At 44.0% G+C, this 14,997-nt stretch overlaps 1 protein-coding gene across 3 annotated transcripts; it reads right to left on the reverse strand.

The window, feature by feature from the left end:
• Nucleotides 1-5,664: 5,664 nt before the first annotated feature.
• FBXO5 (F-box protein 5) lies at nt 5,665-14,846 on the reverse strand. 3 transcript variants are annotated; one of them, XM_063329334.1, is made up of 6 exons: nt 14,716-14,780; nt 13,580-13,623; nt 9,456-10,189; nt 9,033-9,123; nt 7,757-7,918; nt 5,665-6,613 (listed from the first exon to the last, which is right to left on the reverse strand). In XM_063329334.1, the coding sequence occupies exons 2-6, from the start codon at nt 13,586-13,588 to the stop codon at nt 6,362-6,364; spliced, it is 1,248 nt and encodes a 415-aa protein (XP_063185404.1). In that variant the 5' UTR covers nt 13,589-13,623; nt 14,716-14,780; the 3' UTR covers nt 5,665-6,361. The 3 variants fall into 3 exon arrangements, with proteins under 3 accessions (XP_063185404.1, XP_063185406.1, XP_063185405.1); XM_063329336.1 differs by lacking the exon at nt 13,580-13,623 and having other exon boundaries at nt 14,716-14,846; XM_063329335.1 differs by lacking the exons at nt 13,580-13,623; nt 14,716-14,780 and adding an exon at nt 12,161-12,204.
• Nucleotides 14,847-14,997: the final 151 nt, after the last annotated feature.

Genomic DNA, 14,997 nt, shown 5'->3' on the forward strand with positions numbered 1-14,997 from the left:
TACTGATTTACTTACCTTTAACATCGGACACCTTCCATGGTTTTTAACACTGCTCCAATGGGCTTTTTCTAGTACAGTTTAACATCTTGTCTTATTACACAACCACAATGTGCCATAAAGAATGACAGGGACATGGAGCAACTCACAAACTTTCTGTATTTCGTACTCGTACACAGATTTTTTATCTAGGGGTACAAGAGTAAATGCTTTTCAGAGACTAAGTGTATTATTGTGCTGCCTGTTGTGAATATTTTCAAGACAACACAGAGCTTTTTAATTTAAAAACATTATGTGTATTTTTACAAGCAGCTGGTGTTTAAAGTACGTTTGTAAGCAAATTGCAATTGATGTCTTCTCTACTAATTTGGTATCCAGGGACAATCTCGAAAATTAGATCTACATATGACTAACGAAAAATCTGTTGTACGATGTAATTAACCGAGCCGAGGTAGACCCTCATAAAATGACACTAAACGTAAGAGGTAAGTCTCAGGGGTCTTGTGTCATCCTCTTGGCGCTGTGATTCGCGCCTGAGCCCCCTCCCCGCGCAGCCCCCGGCAGGAGCCCTCCGCGCTGCGGAGCAGGGACACTGCGCTCTCTGCTGGGCATTCGGGAGCCACGGGCTGGAAACCGGGAGTTTCGGGAGGTGGCAACCAGCGAAACGCCACCACGGCTGTATTCATCCTAAATCTCTCATCTGAAGCGGTAGCCGGCACACATTAGCTCTGGGAAGAGCTCTACCTCCTCCTGAAACATGCAGGAGCATCTTCCGAGCCCGGTCCTTCTGCTCAGCTGCAGCGGACCACCTGAAGTTTATATGCCCGCAGCAAACACTTTTTGTTAGAGCCAACTCCGACTTTCACGAGGCTCTCAGTGCGGGTCCAACATGGGCTGAAGAAGGCAGAGTAATTTGGCCATTTAATGCAACACCAGCATTCACCACTACTGTCCTGGTTTGGTTACAAGGTAGCACCAAATATGCATCAGCCTTTGCTTTTCAGCAAACACACACATGCAACAAGCTGCGTTAGCTACTGAAAGGCCATAGCCTGCACCCACCCGGGGCCTTACAGCCACCCCAGCTGACTTCCCCAACCCTTCCTTTGTTCCCCAACGCGCCACAGTGCAGCCCCTGCTCCGGCATCAGTCTTCCTCCTCCCTCTTGCCAGGCACAGCTACACCAGCCAAGCTACACCAGGCACTTCTGGCACCTCCCAAAAACTAGCCCAGCGCTTAGGAGATGGAAAATAGGGCAGAGGAGGGGCAGGGTTCCCTCCTACTTCCCAGCCATGCCCCTGCTCATCCAGGGGACATCCTCAGGGCCATCCCTGGGGTCATGGGCTGGCTGAGGGCTGACCAAGTCAAAACCTGCAGAGCAGTCAGCAAACATAGGGAACTGAATTTTTTTGCATCTTAATTTCTCAAAATACCTCCTAAGCCCTTGGCTTGTTTGAGTGGACCTAACAGGGCAATTTGGTCATCATCAGGTAAAGACTCATATTCTGGCAGTTGTCCATCTCTGTATCTCCTCGACCTCTACTCCAAAGTTTAAATGTAGTAGAGGGGGAATCTTTTCTACCATGGCAAGTGTATTCCAAAACCAAGCATCTATCACAGCAATTTCCCTGTCTATCCTTGCATTCAGGTAATGGCATTTCAGCTCAAGAAAACAGCTCCTCCTAACCATGGCAGAGGCAGTGTATGAGAAGTTGCCTTACCTGTTCATGCTATGCCTTTGAGATATTTTGCAAGTCAGCACCATTAACTTGTGCCAGAGGACATGTCCAGGTCACACCACAGCAGTTACCCAGCTGAGGTGTTCACTGAACCTCTGTTGGTCAGGAACACGACATCCAACCTGGGAAAAGCTTCACTCGCTGCTTGTTCCAGACCCGCGCTGAGCGCTTGATGGGACAGCTTGCACCCACTGCTTTGGAGTGGTGGCTTTACTCTCCACTTGTCACTACAGTGGCACAAGGTGGGCAAAATAAATGTGATGTTTTTAGGGCACAAAATCACTCCTTGAAGAAGGCATGTGCATTTAGCAGCAGGATATGGCTTTTATGGAAGGCACATGTATTTTTTTAAGTTTTGTAAATAAGTACATATCCTACACAAATATGTTTGAAAAAAACATTAAGATCAGTAATTGAATTAAAGGTTTGGGTTTTGTTCGTTTAATCACAGGTATAATGTGATTACCCGTGACTGTAGTAACTAGATGGATAGCTACTGTCAGTGGTGGTGGAGAAAATATCCTCTCCGTGAACACAGCAAGATGGAACTCAATGAATTTGGCTTCATGCAGTGTATCAAGAGCACCATCTCGTGGTTTTCCCTTTCCAGAACATATTTTATTTTTAAAAATCTCTATACTACAGTATAATTGCCTCAAAAAGGGTGTCAGCCCTTGGCTTTAGGAGTAGATATTTTGGGAGGAGGGGAGGGAATTCTTACCACAATCTTAATCTAGATTGCCTTTTTAAACTCTGTGGGTCAGGCCAGACTTTATTTTTTGAGAGTGATCACTGCCAGAACTTTGAGTTTTAAACTCTTTTTTTTTTTTTTTGCCAAACAAAACATTCTGCATGCTAAAATGTCACTTTTTTTGTGGTGGAGCCTTTGGCTAGTGACAGCGTACCTGACACATGCTGCAGTTTTGCCACGCGTTAGAAACTTCCGAGGTGAACAGCTGGGCTCTGTGCTGTGCTAAGGCACCAGCAGTTGCGGAGTTGAAGTAAAAGGATTTTTTTCTGTTTTGGTTTTCCCATGTCCCACAGTCCTCAAAGGAGCCTCAAAGGCTGCTGCTGGAGGATAAATTACACTGATAAGTGCATACAAACTCAACCTTGTTTTTACTAGTGAGTATATCATAGGATTAATCATCATTATCTGACACTTCCCTCCAGCCTCTCTGGTTGCTGTGGTGGGACAGCTGAAATTGCCTTTGCAGAAAGATGTAAGTATCTTGAGCAGCTCCTCGGGTTTTTCAGGACAGAATCCTAAGTGCAAGAGACAAGACCTGCAAAATGTGGGTATTCAATATTAATTTCAGAAGGTCCTAAACCCCTTCTTCTGCTTGCCTCCCGGCTAGGGTCAGGATGAAGTTAAGGAATGTTCTGGCTGCATAGTTGTTCAGGCCAGGGGGACCAGTTGCTAGCCACAGCAATTTACAGTGCAGAGAAACATCCCGCCCTTTTCCTCACCATGCAGAGCCATGCCTGGAGATAAGCAAGTAGCTGGGAGAAATCTGTACTCTGTTGCACTAGCCAGAGAGGGGACTCTGTCAGCCTGCAGGTATTTATCACCCTCTGTAGATCTGAAAGGCGTATGTAATGTGGGTAAGAAGCTTATCACGTTCCTGCAATGTCACTGGGGCTGCCAATTGTTGGGTCCGAAAGTGGTTTTCACAACACAGCTGTTGTAGTTGGGGACTGCTCATCTCCATATGGCAAGGGCTATGCCCTTGCCTTAGGTAGGACTCTCACATTGATTACACATCAAAGGCAGGTTCAAGATAGGCTCAGCACAGCCATTAACAACAATCTGCGGCTACTACTTTGTTCCCACTTTTGGCACATAAATCACTCTCCTCAGCACTGATTGGGGCACCTTCTAGTACTAACTTCCAACGCCCCCACTCTCCATAAGGATCTGCTTTCTTGCTCAGCAGTAGATGCCAGGGGTGGAGACCGATTTTCCTGTTTTTTTCTGCCATACACCATTCACTGAAGCTATTGGTGGAGACGATTCGCAGTAAGATGCATAGTTTTTATACAGCTCCAGTGCTCAGCATTGTTGGGCAAGGTTTCAATGGTTGGGCAAGATTACCACAAAGGAAGAAATAGCCATGTGGCCACTACAGATCCCCATGCTTCTCTAATAGAAATTTTGCTTGAGAAAATTGAAAGCATTGAAAATAGGTCGAGGTCCTTAAGGAGCTGTCACCCACCTGTTGAAGGCTGCAATCTTGAATGTCTATTCTGATTATTAACACTAAAGCTGAGAGGGCAAGGGTCTGAGGACCAGGATAAGGCAAAAATAGTTGAGCAAGAGGAAAGAAACAGCCACAATAGTTTGCAGCAGACCCATTCCAGCTTGGCCAAAGTTTTGTTAGAAGTCAAGTAATCTGACCATTGCAACAAGGTTTTGGGAAGAAGTTAGTTGCCTCTTATCACTCAGAAGTTATTGAAAAATGTCTGCTTCTTCGTATTGTTCACCTCCAGCTGTGACCACTGAAGCCTTGTAATCCAATTCTTCCCCCTTATCTGAGGGTGACAAGGAACTTTCCTCAAATTCTACATGAGCAGATAAATTTCTACAAGAAAGAAGCAAAAAAAGAAAAAGCACAGCTGTTCCTCACTCTCTGTGTACAAGATTTTAGGCCTACTAGAGAGTGGATAGTTTCCCTTAGCAAACTCAAAACCTGAAAAAGTAAACCTGTTAAGTTTGCAACTTCCACATTCACCTCCGAAACAGACACATAGATTTTAATTCAAGATGTATTGTACTCTGCAACACCAGCCTGAGTGTGGATGCCTGTGCTGCTTTTCTCAAAATTGATGTACAAAAGGGGCAGTTCTGTCCAGATCGCATTAAGCTATCTCTACTCTTTAGGACATGGGAATTTCAGTAGACACAGATGAAAATTTCATAACAAATTTTGCTTATATTTCTTATCTATCTGTGCTCAACCTACAAACAGGCTCATGGTGGCATGCATATCAACTCCCTGACCATTGCCTTTTCCATGTCTCACAAACAATACTGGAGGCACCAATATCCAGTAGCTGAGGGCTGTTACTTCCTATAACAGTATAGGGCCTGCAGGACTGGCTGGCAAAGGTGGTATGGTCTAGTTACCAGAATAAGGTATAATAGGATGGAAGACTTGTACTTCATTCTCAGATCTTGAGCATATCCATAAATTGGATTTAAACAGACAAAAGATTTATGGATTAAAGTTCTTCATCAAAAGATATTACTCATCCAGCCTCCTATTTTAAGTCTCAGGTTTAGGTTAGGAGATTAAGTTCACCACATAAAAATAGAACGCTAGAGGTGCTGCTCAACTCTTTTACCACTGTCACAAATGCAGAATTAACAAGTGCAGGAAAACTGCTATCCCAGTTCAAGGAGCAGGACCTACAATGCTGGCTGCTCAGTTTGTTATCTACTTACTAACAGGAAAAGAACACCCAACCCTCAGACATTTCTGGAAATTTTTCATGAAAGCTTGCCTTTCTTTGCTGTGGAATTGCTAAGACTTACTGACAGCGAGCTGGTTCTGCAACAGCAGCATTAATTCAGCCAACAGAAGATTTTTCCATTGAATGCGTTGGTTCAGAAACTATCGGCAATTACTGCTAAGAGCCTTTAGGTAAGCTGCAGGAACACAGCATGAGAATGTATTCAGTACATTTTTACACAGAATCAGGAGATTTGCTCTTTGTTAAATCAACGTTTTTAAGAAGCATGTACTAGAAGACATGAGAAACAAGCATGAAAAGTAACCTTTTAAGATGATAAATAAACAAGTACAGGTTTGCCAACCAAGTTGCTGAAAACAGTAATTTATTTTCACATTTAAAAGACAAACATGAATAATATTTAAAGTACATTTACAAATATATACAAATATTAAAAATCTTATCATTTGGAAATAACTGGCAAAGTATTTTTCTAGTCAAGATACAGTACTTTTTCTTTAAGTTGGAAAAGGTATCACCTCAGTTCAAGGAAAACCTGCAGTTTCTGAATGAAGAAATGAAGAGCAACAATTTAAGGTTCCCATAAGGTAAACCATCAGAGAAAATGGTACTATGAACTTTCACATTTTAAAATTAAGGCAAAGCCTTGAAAAAAGAAAAATCATAGAATTCACTCACTTCAATTGACATTCTCACTAGAAATGTTTTTAAAAGACTTTTGAACAAGAGTAAACATTTAAATAAAACACAGTTTACCCTTCTGGCATTCAAGAATTGCTAGGGTTACACCTGGAAGGTTACTTGCTAAAATTTTTTTTTTTTGTTCAATATTACTGTGGGATGTTTTGAAGACTGGAACACGATAGACAAATTGTCAGGACAATATTTAAAATGTTATTAGAATCCGTATCCAGAATTTTATTTTAAATTTAGATATTAGTAAGGCTTTTTTAAATGGATATTTATGATGATTCCTAGGAATTTGACCATGACTAAATAGTACAGAGGAATAATAAAATTAAACCTTTTTTAAAAATATAGAATAGCAGAAAGCATGTTTTTCCTTGTTTTTCTTTGTGGAAAAGTTCATACCCTAAAAAGACTTTTATGGGACACCTGAGTATCTGTACTGGGATGGATGGATGGATGGATCACAATCGCCGTAGATTCTGTTTGCTTTTCTTAGTCCCAGGAAGCGGCCCTAGCTTAGAGCTGGGTTTCACTGGTTTGCCACTCATACAGTCACTGGAGCTGTGGTAGCTGCACATGCACTTTGTGCAAAAGTCAAAGCTACAGCTTTCACGATTACACGTTGCTCTTTGTAGGTAGGAGTCATACTTTGCAGGTGAGCCACAGCGATGGCAGACTTTAAGGCTTTCAGTGTTTTTCAAGGTCTTGGCAGCCTGTTGGAAAAAGCATATAAAGAAAACCATGAGTGGAGGGTAAACACACCCCAAATATTCCCTGATGTTATCCGAGTGCCACAAAACATTTAACTTCTCCTACTCCTACTTAAGCCTAATTCTGGTTGTACCAAATTCTGATGGAGATTGAACAGGAATAATTGGTCTATAACTGTGAGTACTTTGGACTGGAACAGACGTAGCCAATTTAAAATTCTTTAAATTTTAAATTTAAAGGACAGACAGACTAAATGTACAGCTGAACTTTCAGATTCCTAATGGTACAAAGTGCTATATAGTAGTATGAGAGCAGCTTGATCATACTTTCCAGTGTGATTATATCTTCTTCTCTCATTGCACCAATTTGCAAACTTTGGAGCTTGAGTGTAAAAACTTTTTCTAGTTAAGAAAATACACTGCTCATTAACAAACAATGACCTTCAATAAACATTTTAAAAAGTCTTATAAGACCTTTGCAACGCAGACCTGCACTTACACGTGGAAAAACAAAAGCTTCAGAAAAACAATAAGGTAAAGGGAAGCTTACACTGTCAGCAGTTGTTAACAACTCCAAATGTGTGGCACTTAATAAATATGAAGTTAGAAAAAGACATTTCAATGTCAGATAATTAGTTGAAAAATAAGCATAGAATGGGCAGAATTATTCATTCATCCCATTTAAAGAAAAAAAAAACTAACTACTTAGTCTTTACCTTTAATAAAAAAAAATTAATTGCCCATCAGTGTTGAAGCAAAATTGATAGTTTTTGTGCGAATGCTAGGTGGAAAACATGATTCATTATAAACCCATGGAAACTAAGAGGAAATTACTAAACATTTTCATGTCTTATCCAAGCCAAAATTTAAGCCAAATGAACCCCACTAAGCCATTTTGAGGATACCTAGGCACCTGGGAGGGGCGGAAAAAAAGATGTAGGACATCTCAGTGTATGTACCAATATTCTCCACTTTGTTTCTGATGTCATCTTAAAATATGCTCAACAAGCAAAGTCTGGCAGCCATACGAGTAGGAGTTACAAGCACTTCAAATTGGAGACACTACTTTTAGAAATACTCTTCACAAGCTGATCGTGGGCCAGACAACGTATGAGAAATTAAAGATGAATGGAAATCACCAGTTACCTCAGAAAACTCCGTGAGCCTGCTGTGATTCTTAGATGCTTTGGATCTGGTGCCTTTTTTACTCAAGTTTTTTGGTGGGGTTGCTTTCTGAATGGAAGCTAAAGCTGCTCGGTAGACAACAAAGTCCCTTGTTGCTGCATGTTCTGGTGCCTTAGCGCCATTCTAATGAAAGAAAAACAAGAATAAAGTTTGAGAAGAGACTTATCGGATACTGACTTTTGGTTTAATAGAAGTCTACAACTTATTTTTGATCTGTCCTCCTGGCTAGAAGGTTTCCTATAATAAAGTGTCATACCAAGTAGTATGTTAATTTTACCTTAGCTTTCTTGGTTGCTACTGTTATAAATGTGTAGAATAGTCCACTAGTTCAGACCATCAAAACCAACCATCTTCTATTACATAATGCAATTGACTTTCATATTAACATAATTATTTAGGTAGAGCATGTAACCTAGTCACAGCAATGTTTTAAAGAACAAAGTAATACTTGTAATTCTTTACAGTGAACAGGGATACTTTTTCAGAGAGAAAGCTTCAAGCAAACCCCTCCCACACTAATTTTTTAAGTTTGCAGTTCAGGTTAAGAAAAAGCATACAATGCCAGGGAGGAAATCAAACTTTATGGGATGAACGTTCACTGGTGTCCAACTACTTCATCCCAACAGGCTAGCACCATAAAATACTACCCAAAATTCAAGCTAGTTGACCACCTTATTCTGTGGCAGACTCTAAGCCTTGTTTAATTGTCTCTCAAGGAATAAAAACACCCTGAACATTTTAAAAGAGTCCTTCCTTGGTAAAGTGCAATGCTAGCGTGGTTGGATCTTGTATTTTTTTTTTCGTGGGACAAATAGGCACTAGGAGTAGCTGATAATGCAAAAAGCCTTTCAGTTTTCTGAGGCCAACATGTTGCACTTCAGAGACTGTTGCTAGAAAGTATAAGCAGAGAACCTGCATGGCACAGGCAGCTGAGTGGTTTCTCTGTGTGCCTTCCTCTGTGCACAGACATGCGGAAGCTCCTAAGAACATCTACATCTCTTCTTGGGTACCCTGCTCAGTCAACCTTCCTTGGGCTCCAGAGTCTATGCACTACCAGTGGAGGGACTAGCAACACCCGAGACCAGGCATCTTAACAGGACACACTGAGACACTTCAGAGACAAAGTCTTCTATCTAACAAACTCTTCTGTGATCTCTTAAGGCTGGAAGGAGTCCTGAAATAGCAGAAAGACACTGCTGGTTTAGGCTTGACATATCCTACAAGTGTGGAAACTTACAGAAAGGTTTTTCACAGCTTTATTATACATTTGGAAAATCCATTTGTCATCTTGTAGAATCTTCTGCCATGTTGTGCTGACTTTGGCAAAACTGTAATGACAATACAAACATATCAGTTACCTCCTAGGAAAGGAAAAAACTATTTTTTAAGAGTAGGAATAACTATGTAATCTTTTTCTTTCATGGAGAAGATGGAATATATTCACAGTAGTAGTCTTTAATTTACCTTCTAGGGAAGAGACACATTGTCCATATTTGGCTTATCCATGGCTTACATCAACAGTTCATGTTTCAATATATTAATATATAATACTAACCATTGTCTTTGTCAATGTCACAAGCCCCATATCTAAAACATTCTTAAACCATCTGATTAGGTTGTTTACTTTCCCAATGAAATACAACAAGATTGATATACTTACTTTACTAAATCCATCTCACTGAGATGCCTTAAGATATTTGCTAATATATGCTTCAGGTTCTTTTGGAAGAGTTCGGCAAGAATGTCTATTTTGTCTAATCCCATTTTCTTTCCAATTAGGTTACAAAGTTCAACCTTTCCCCTGAGAACAATTTTGTCCACTACAGCCCAAGACTTGAGATTTCTTTTACCACTTTTTTTCAAAGTCGAGCAAATCATTTCTTCGTAATGGATTACTGGCAACAAAGTCTTCTTTGAAAACTGTGCTTGGTTTTGGTTCTTGAGACAATGCTTTGGTGTGCCACAGAGATTCCCAGCCAAAGGTATACTATCATCATGTTCTATTGCATCAGCGTATTGGCTACTTAACATAGAGGAATAACCACTGTCCTCATTAAATTTGCTGTTTTCCAGTGCCTCCATTTCATAGATACCTTCATCAAGCGTCTGTGTTACTTGTTTATTTTCTTTATTATGTACAGGTCTTCCTTCATCTTCAAGTTCTAGATTTCTGGTGGCCGCATGGTTTGAGTCACTAAGAAGTATTTTCTGATGGTCTTCAGCACAGCTTTTACAAAAGCCTTCCTCATAATTCAAGGAGCAGGATTCTTCCAGTCTTGTTTTCTCCACAGCAGACTTCAATGGTGCAAACCCAGCAGGAAGAGACGTACAATCAAAATCGCGTTTCATTTTGAAAGAGTGGTTAAGGTTTGATTCAATTATTTTGTTTGTATCCTGCAAGAAACAACAAGGACAGTATTACAACACAGCGTAAACTGCATCACAGATTCTTTTTCTTATAAAGAACCAACCACACCTTTCTTCTGCATCACACACTTTAAGCTTTTATCTAACTCACCCTCCAGGGTCTAAAACACGGACAACTGGTGGAACTGAGAATCTGATCAGCCACACATTAAATCTATATGAGATCTTCTCAAAATTTGAGCTTTCTGCTGCATATAACTGGGGCTAGAGAACCGACTAGATGATTTACTTCGTCACCGTTCCACCAGTACAGATTACTTTTAGAGACACCGATGTCTCCACTTCCTACCCTAGTACTCAGGACACTTGCGGTCCCTTCTAGGGACACCAGTGGCAGAGGGTCCATGCGTGACAGCAGGCCCGTGCAGGGCTATAGCCAGGTCGGGGCAGCCTGAAGTTTGCATCCAAGGGCAGAGGCAATGCTGCTGATGCAGCCAGATATCTGGCATTTTTAGAGAGGGAGGGGGCCAAGTGGCACAGGAAAAACATGAGTGCTCACATGCATGTGTAAATTACAATGCATGTATAAATTACAATGGAAAGCAGCGACCCTTAAACAATCGTCAAAGTGAAATACAGCGTACTTACAAGCATGATTTTTAAGAGGGTGGAGGGTCAATAGATATTATAGGGAAACCGGGTGCTTTTTGCCCTGTTGCCTTCCCCTCCCCCCGAAGTGTGGTGCTATCTATATTAACAATTGCGGGGGGATGGGCGAGGGCTGAAGGGAAGAAGGAAGCCATCTCTGTGGAAGTGTTAAATCTAGAGGGAAAATAATTTTCAACATGCTTTGTAATCCATATGAAAAGTAAGTTCCCCCATTTGAGCAGGCATTTTAAAGGATTTAAGCACTTCCAGCCGTTTTAGAAAAAACACATTAGGAAAACGTGTTTCTTGAACGATTCAATAAAAAAAAAAAAAAAAAAAAAGAGTCCCTTTTTCGTCCCTACGTTTGGTGGAAGAAAGGAGCAAATAGGCTTATGGCTTTGTACAGTGTGAGCGAACCGGGGGGGAAAGCCGAGCCCTCCCTAAGCCTCCTTCCCCTCTTCCCCCCTCGCTTGCGCGGCGCGAGCGAGCAGGGGAGCTTTTGGGCTGAAACCTTGCAGAACTGGGTAACATGTGTGTGTTCCCCCCTCCTCCTCGTTCTTTGGGGCGCCCAGGCCGGCCCCGACCCCCCACCGGAGCGGGCTCAGCCGCGGGCCCCCCGGGCGCTGTCAGGCTGCTCCCGCCCGGCGCCCAAAGATGGCCCGGGCGGGCGGCAGGTAGACCGGCCGCCGGACCCACCGTACCCCGCGGCCCTAGACCCCGCGCTTTCGTGGGGATGGGTCTCCGCTTTCCCCCCGTTTTGTGGGATTCTCCCCTAAAATGGTGGCGGCGGGGCGGGCAGGAGCGCGGTGGGGGGATGCCCCCCTCCGGCGGCGTGGCCCGGCGGGCGGGAGACAGCGCGGCGCGGCGCCTCCCCGCCCGCCGCTGCCCGCCGGCGGGAGCTGGGCTCCCCACCCGGCCTCGGACCCGGACCCGGTCCCGCTAGTACGGGATGGGCCCCACACGCGGCTCGGTGGCGGGACCGGGGCGCTCCGCGGCCGGCCATGCGCTGCCATCCCGTCCGGTCCCATCCCATCCCGCCGGCGGGATGGCTGCGGGACGGCTGCGGGACGAGGCTGGGGAGGGCGGCGAGGCCGCCGGGCATCCCCGTCCCCGGTCTGCCCGCCACCCCTCGCAGCACCGCCAGCGCCCGCAGCACCACCACCACGTACGCCGGTAGCCCCCAGAGCCCTCACCATAGCCCCAGTCACAGAGCCCTCGCCACGGCCTCCCACCGTCCCCAGGCACGGAGACCTCGCCGCGGAGCCCCGAACGGTCCCCCAGCCGCGGAGCCCCGCCGCCCCGAACGAGCCCTGCCGCGGAGCCCCGTCCCCGGCGCCCGCCCGCGCTTACCTGCAGGGCCGCGTCCCGCAGACCGTGAGTGCGCTGCCGCCCGCGCCGGCTACTTTTAAATTAAAACTTTGAATTTGGTATCCAAAACCGCGCCGGCCAATGGGGCGCCGCCGGGGTAAGGGGATGCGGCCAATGGGAGGCGGGCGGAAGGCGGGGGACCAATCCTGAGGGGCGGTGGGCGGCGCCGGCCCGGCTCAGCATTTTCCCTCCTCGGCCGGCAAAAGGAGGGAGGCGAGTGGCGGGGAGGTGGCGCGCGCGCGCTCGGCGCGGGGTGGGGCCGGGCTGGGGGGCGGAGCGCGGGAGACCCGGGCGCGGGGCGTCTCCCGCCTCTTCCTCCTCTTCCTCCCTCCTTCCCTCTTTCCCTCTCCTCCTCCGGCAGCCGGGCGGGCTCGCGGCGCTCTCCCGCACCCACGGGCGACTTCTGCGCCCCGGGGGAGGCGGGGCGGGGGGTGACACAGACGTGTAAGCGCCCACCGAGGACGGATGCGCCCGGGGCGGTGACATCGACCACAGCGCGCAAAGCTCCTGCCCCGGGGAAAGATTTGGGCTCTTACACCTGGGTTCTTCCCCCGTGGAAGAATTGTATTTGTTTGGCAGCATAACCAGCGTTATTCGCAGCTGTCCGGGCGGGGAGACGAGGTGCTGGGGGAGGAGTGGCACTGGGAGCTATGCGGCGTGGACACCAGTGAGAAGACAATCTTCTCACAGCCCAGGAAGGTCGCGTTTGTAGCGCGACAATTAATATTCCTCGTTGCTGTTATACCAGTCATAGCTGCTGTATTTATTCATACAGTGACAGTTCAGATTCCTACTTCAGTGACACCGTTTCTGAATATTCTAAGTAGTGCATTCCAGCTTCACGTGGTTGGAATCAAACAGGAGTGACCTCCCAGTAGGTTTGGTTTTGATTGTTTTGGGGTTTTTTGTATACTTTTTGTTAGAATCACTCACTACTCATGCCCATGCTTTACAGATACTGACTTCTACGTGAAGCCATGTATCGGTATCTTATTAATGTTTTAAAGACAACAACACCGTTGGAGGGAACCAGTTGAAGTCTATGCATCAACTCAAACAGATGCTGTGTCATCATTAATATGGTGCATCTATATTTAACTTGCGTTAAAATGAATATGGAGCAAGAAAGGGACTTCAAGTCTCCACACAGCAATGCTTGCCACGACAGGCCAAGAAGGCACAACTCAGGGTAGCAAAGTCCACCTTGTACGATGCTGTCAGATGCCAGTTTTGGGATACCTCTGTCAACCTCCTGCCAGAACCACGTGATACCTGGGATTTCTCACACCGATCAGAGGCAACAACACATCTAGTGTCTGTTCAGGAGCCAGGCAAGAAGAGGCAGGCTGCGAGCCAGGCATGAGACCTAGGTCTCACTAACAGGAAATACGTGTGCCTCACCTTATGCATACGGGCATTCCTGCATCTCCAGTTAATGTACGCATCTTTAATGAAAAGATTTGGAACTTAATCATAGTTACCACGCAGTATTTCCTAGAAAATAAAGCTGATAAAGGTAATAAATGATTCTATGAGTTTTTCTGACGTGCATTGGTTCAAACTGCAGTCTCAAATGTAACACAAGATGGTAATAAACATATAACAATCAGTTGATTTTTTATACAGAAAGTTTAAATAATGCATTTCTATAAGCTATCTCTAGCAAACTTTGTTCCATTTCTCATTTCTTACACTAATTTTAATTACAAGTCTGCAAGTATATTCCTGATAACATTTTCCTTAGGTTCCAATTTCTTATTTACTGGTATTTACATTTCAAATACATTCTGTGTGTGTATACACACATGCATAGATACAATGCATGATGTGATACTGTGGCATGGAAGGTGCAGGTTTTGTATTGCTGTATGTATTTGGCATTGTAAATGTAGTCTAAAATAAATTTAACTTAAAAGTCTTCTTTACCCACAGATATAAACACAGGCACATGTATCAGTAGGTAAGAAAGGCAAACGTTTTAATTTGATTTCACAGATCAAATGTTTTAAGATGCTGTTAAATAAATAGACAAAACCAGTAAGATGCCGTTCATACCACATAACGTTTAGGAAATCAATAAACTGGAGAGTCAATTAAAAAAATAAAGGATAAACTGGACTGAAGCCACATGGAGACTGAAATATCAGATAAACAATATTGTAATGATTCTATTCACTTTTGACTCAAGAACAGAAACATCCTTTTCAAAACCAATTCATATAACTTGGCAGTTGGCTTCCACCACTTTTTTTTTTTTGAACGAGGGATATTCCTTAACAATTTTTTTTGTTTATTAATAAGGGCTGGAAGGCCATGATAATATGAAGGATACATATTTTGACTCCCATGCCACGTATAAGTGATTAACAAATATACAGATTAGTAGTGGGGTCATTTATTTATCACTTTCTTCCAATCACTCAAACAAAATAGGATTTTTTTGTTCTCTCAGGTAAGCTATTTGACACTGTCCTGATGTTTAAACTATTGTTTAAATGAAAACTGGAATTACAAATACCTCATTTTTTGATGCGTACCTTTCGAGAGTGGTGTGTCGGTATCTTCTCGGTGGAGAAAGGTAAAAATCGCAGTTACTTCTGGCCCAGTCAAATTTATTTTTTAAAGGGACTGCTGTAGCAATAATGTCTCATATGAAGGTAATAAAGTCTTTTACTCAGCAAGTAAGAAAACTGTTTATCAGTCATGAGGAAACAAGTTGTGGTGTCTTTCATGATCTGAAAAGCAGTTGCATTTTCTGGGTGGTGCTCCAAGAAGCTCCTTTGCAGACAAATGTCTGCATCTGTTGTATTGGGCTGACA

Source organism: Chroicocephalus ridibundus, chromosome 3 (assembly GCF_963924245.1).
Source record: "Chroicocephalus ridibundus chromosome 3, bChrRid1.1, whole genome shotgun sequence".
NCBI lineage: Eukaryota > Metazoa > Chordata > Aves > Charadriiformes > Laridae > Chroicocephalus > Chroicocephalus ridibundus.

Coding starts and splice junctions, on each gene's coding strand:
- FBXO5 (XM_063329334.1), bottom strand. Junction 7,919..9,032: donor AAGCTGTGAAAAACCTTTCT/GTAAGTTTCCAC, acceptor TTCTTTCATTAG/AATGGCGCTAAGGCACCAGA. Junction 6,614..7,756: donor GGCTCACGGAGTTTTCTGAG/GTAACTGGTGAT, acceptor TTTTTCCAACAG/GCTGCCAAGACCTTGAAAAA.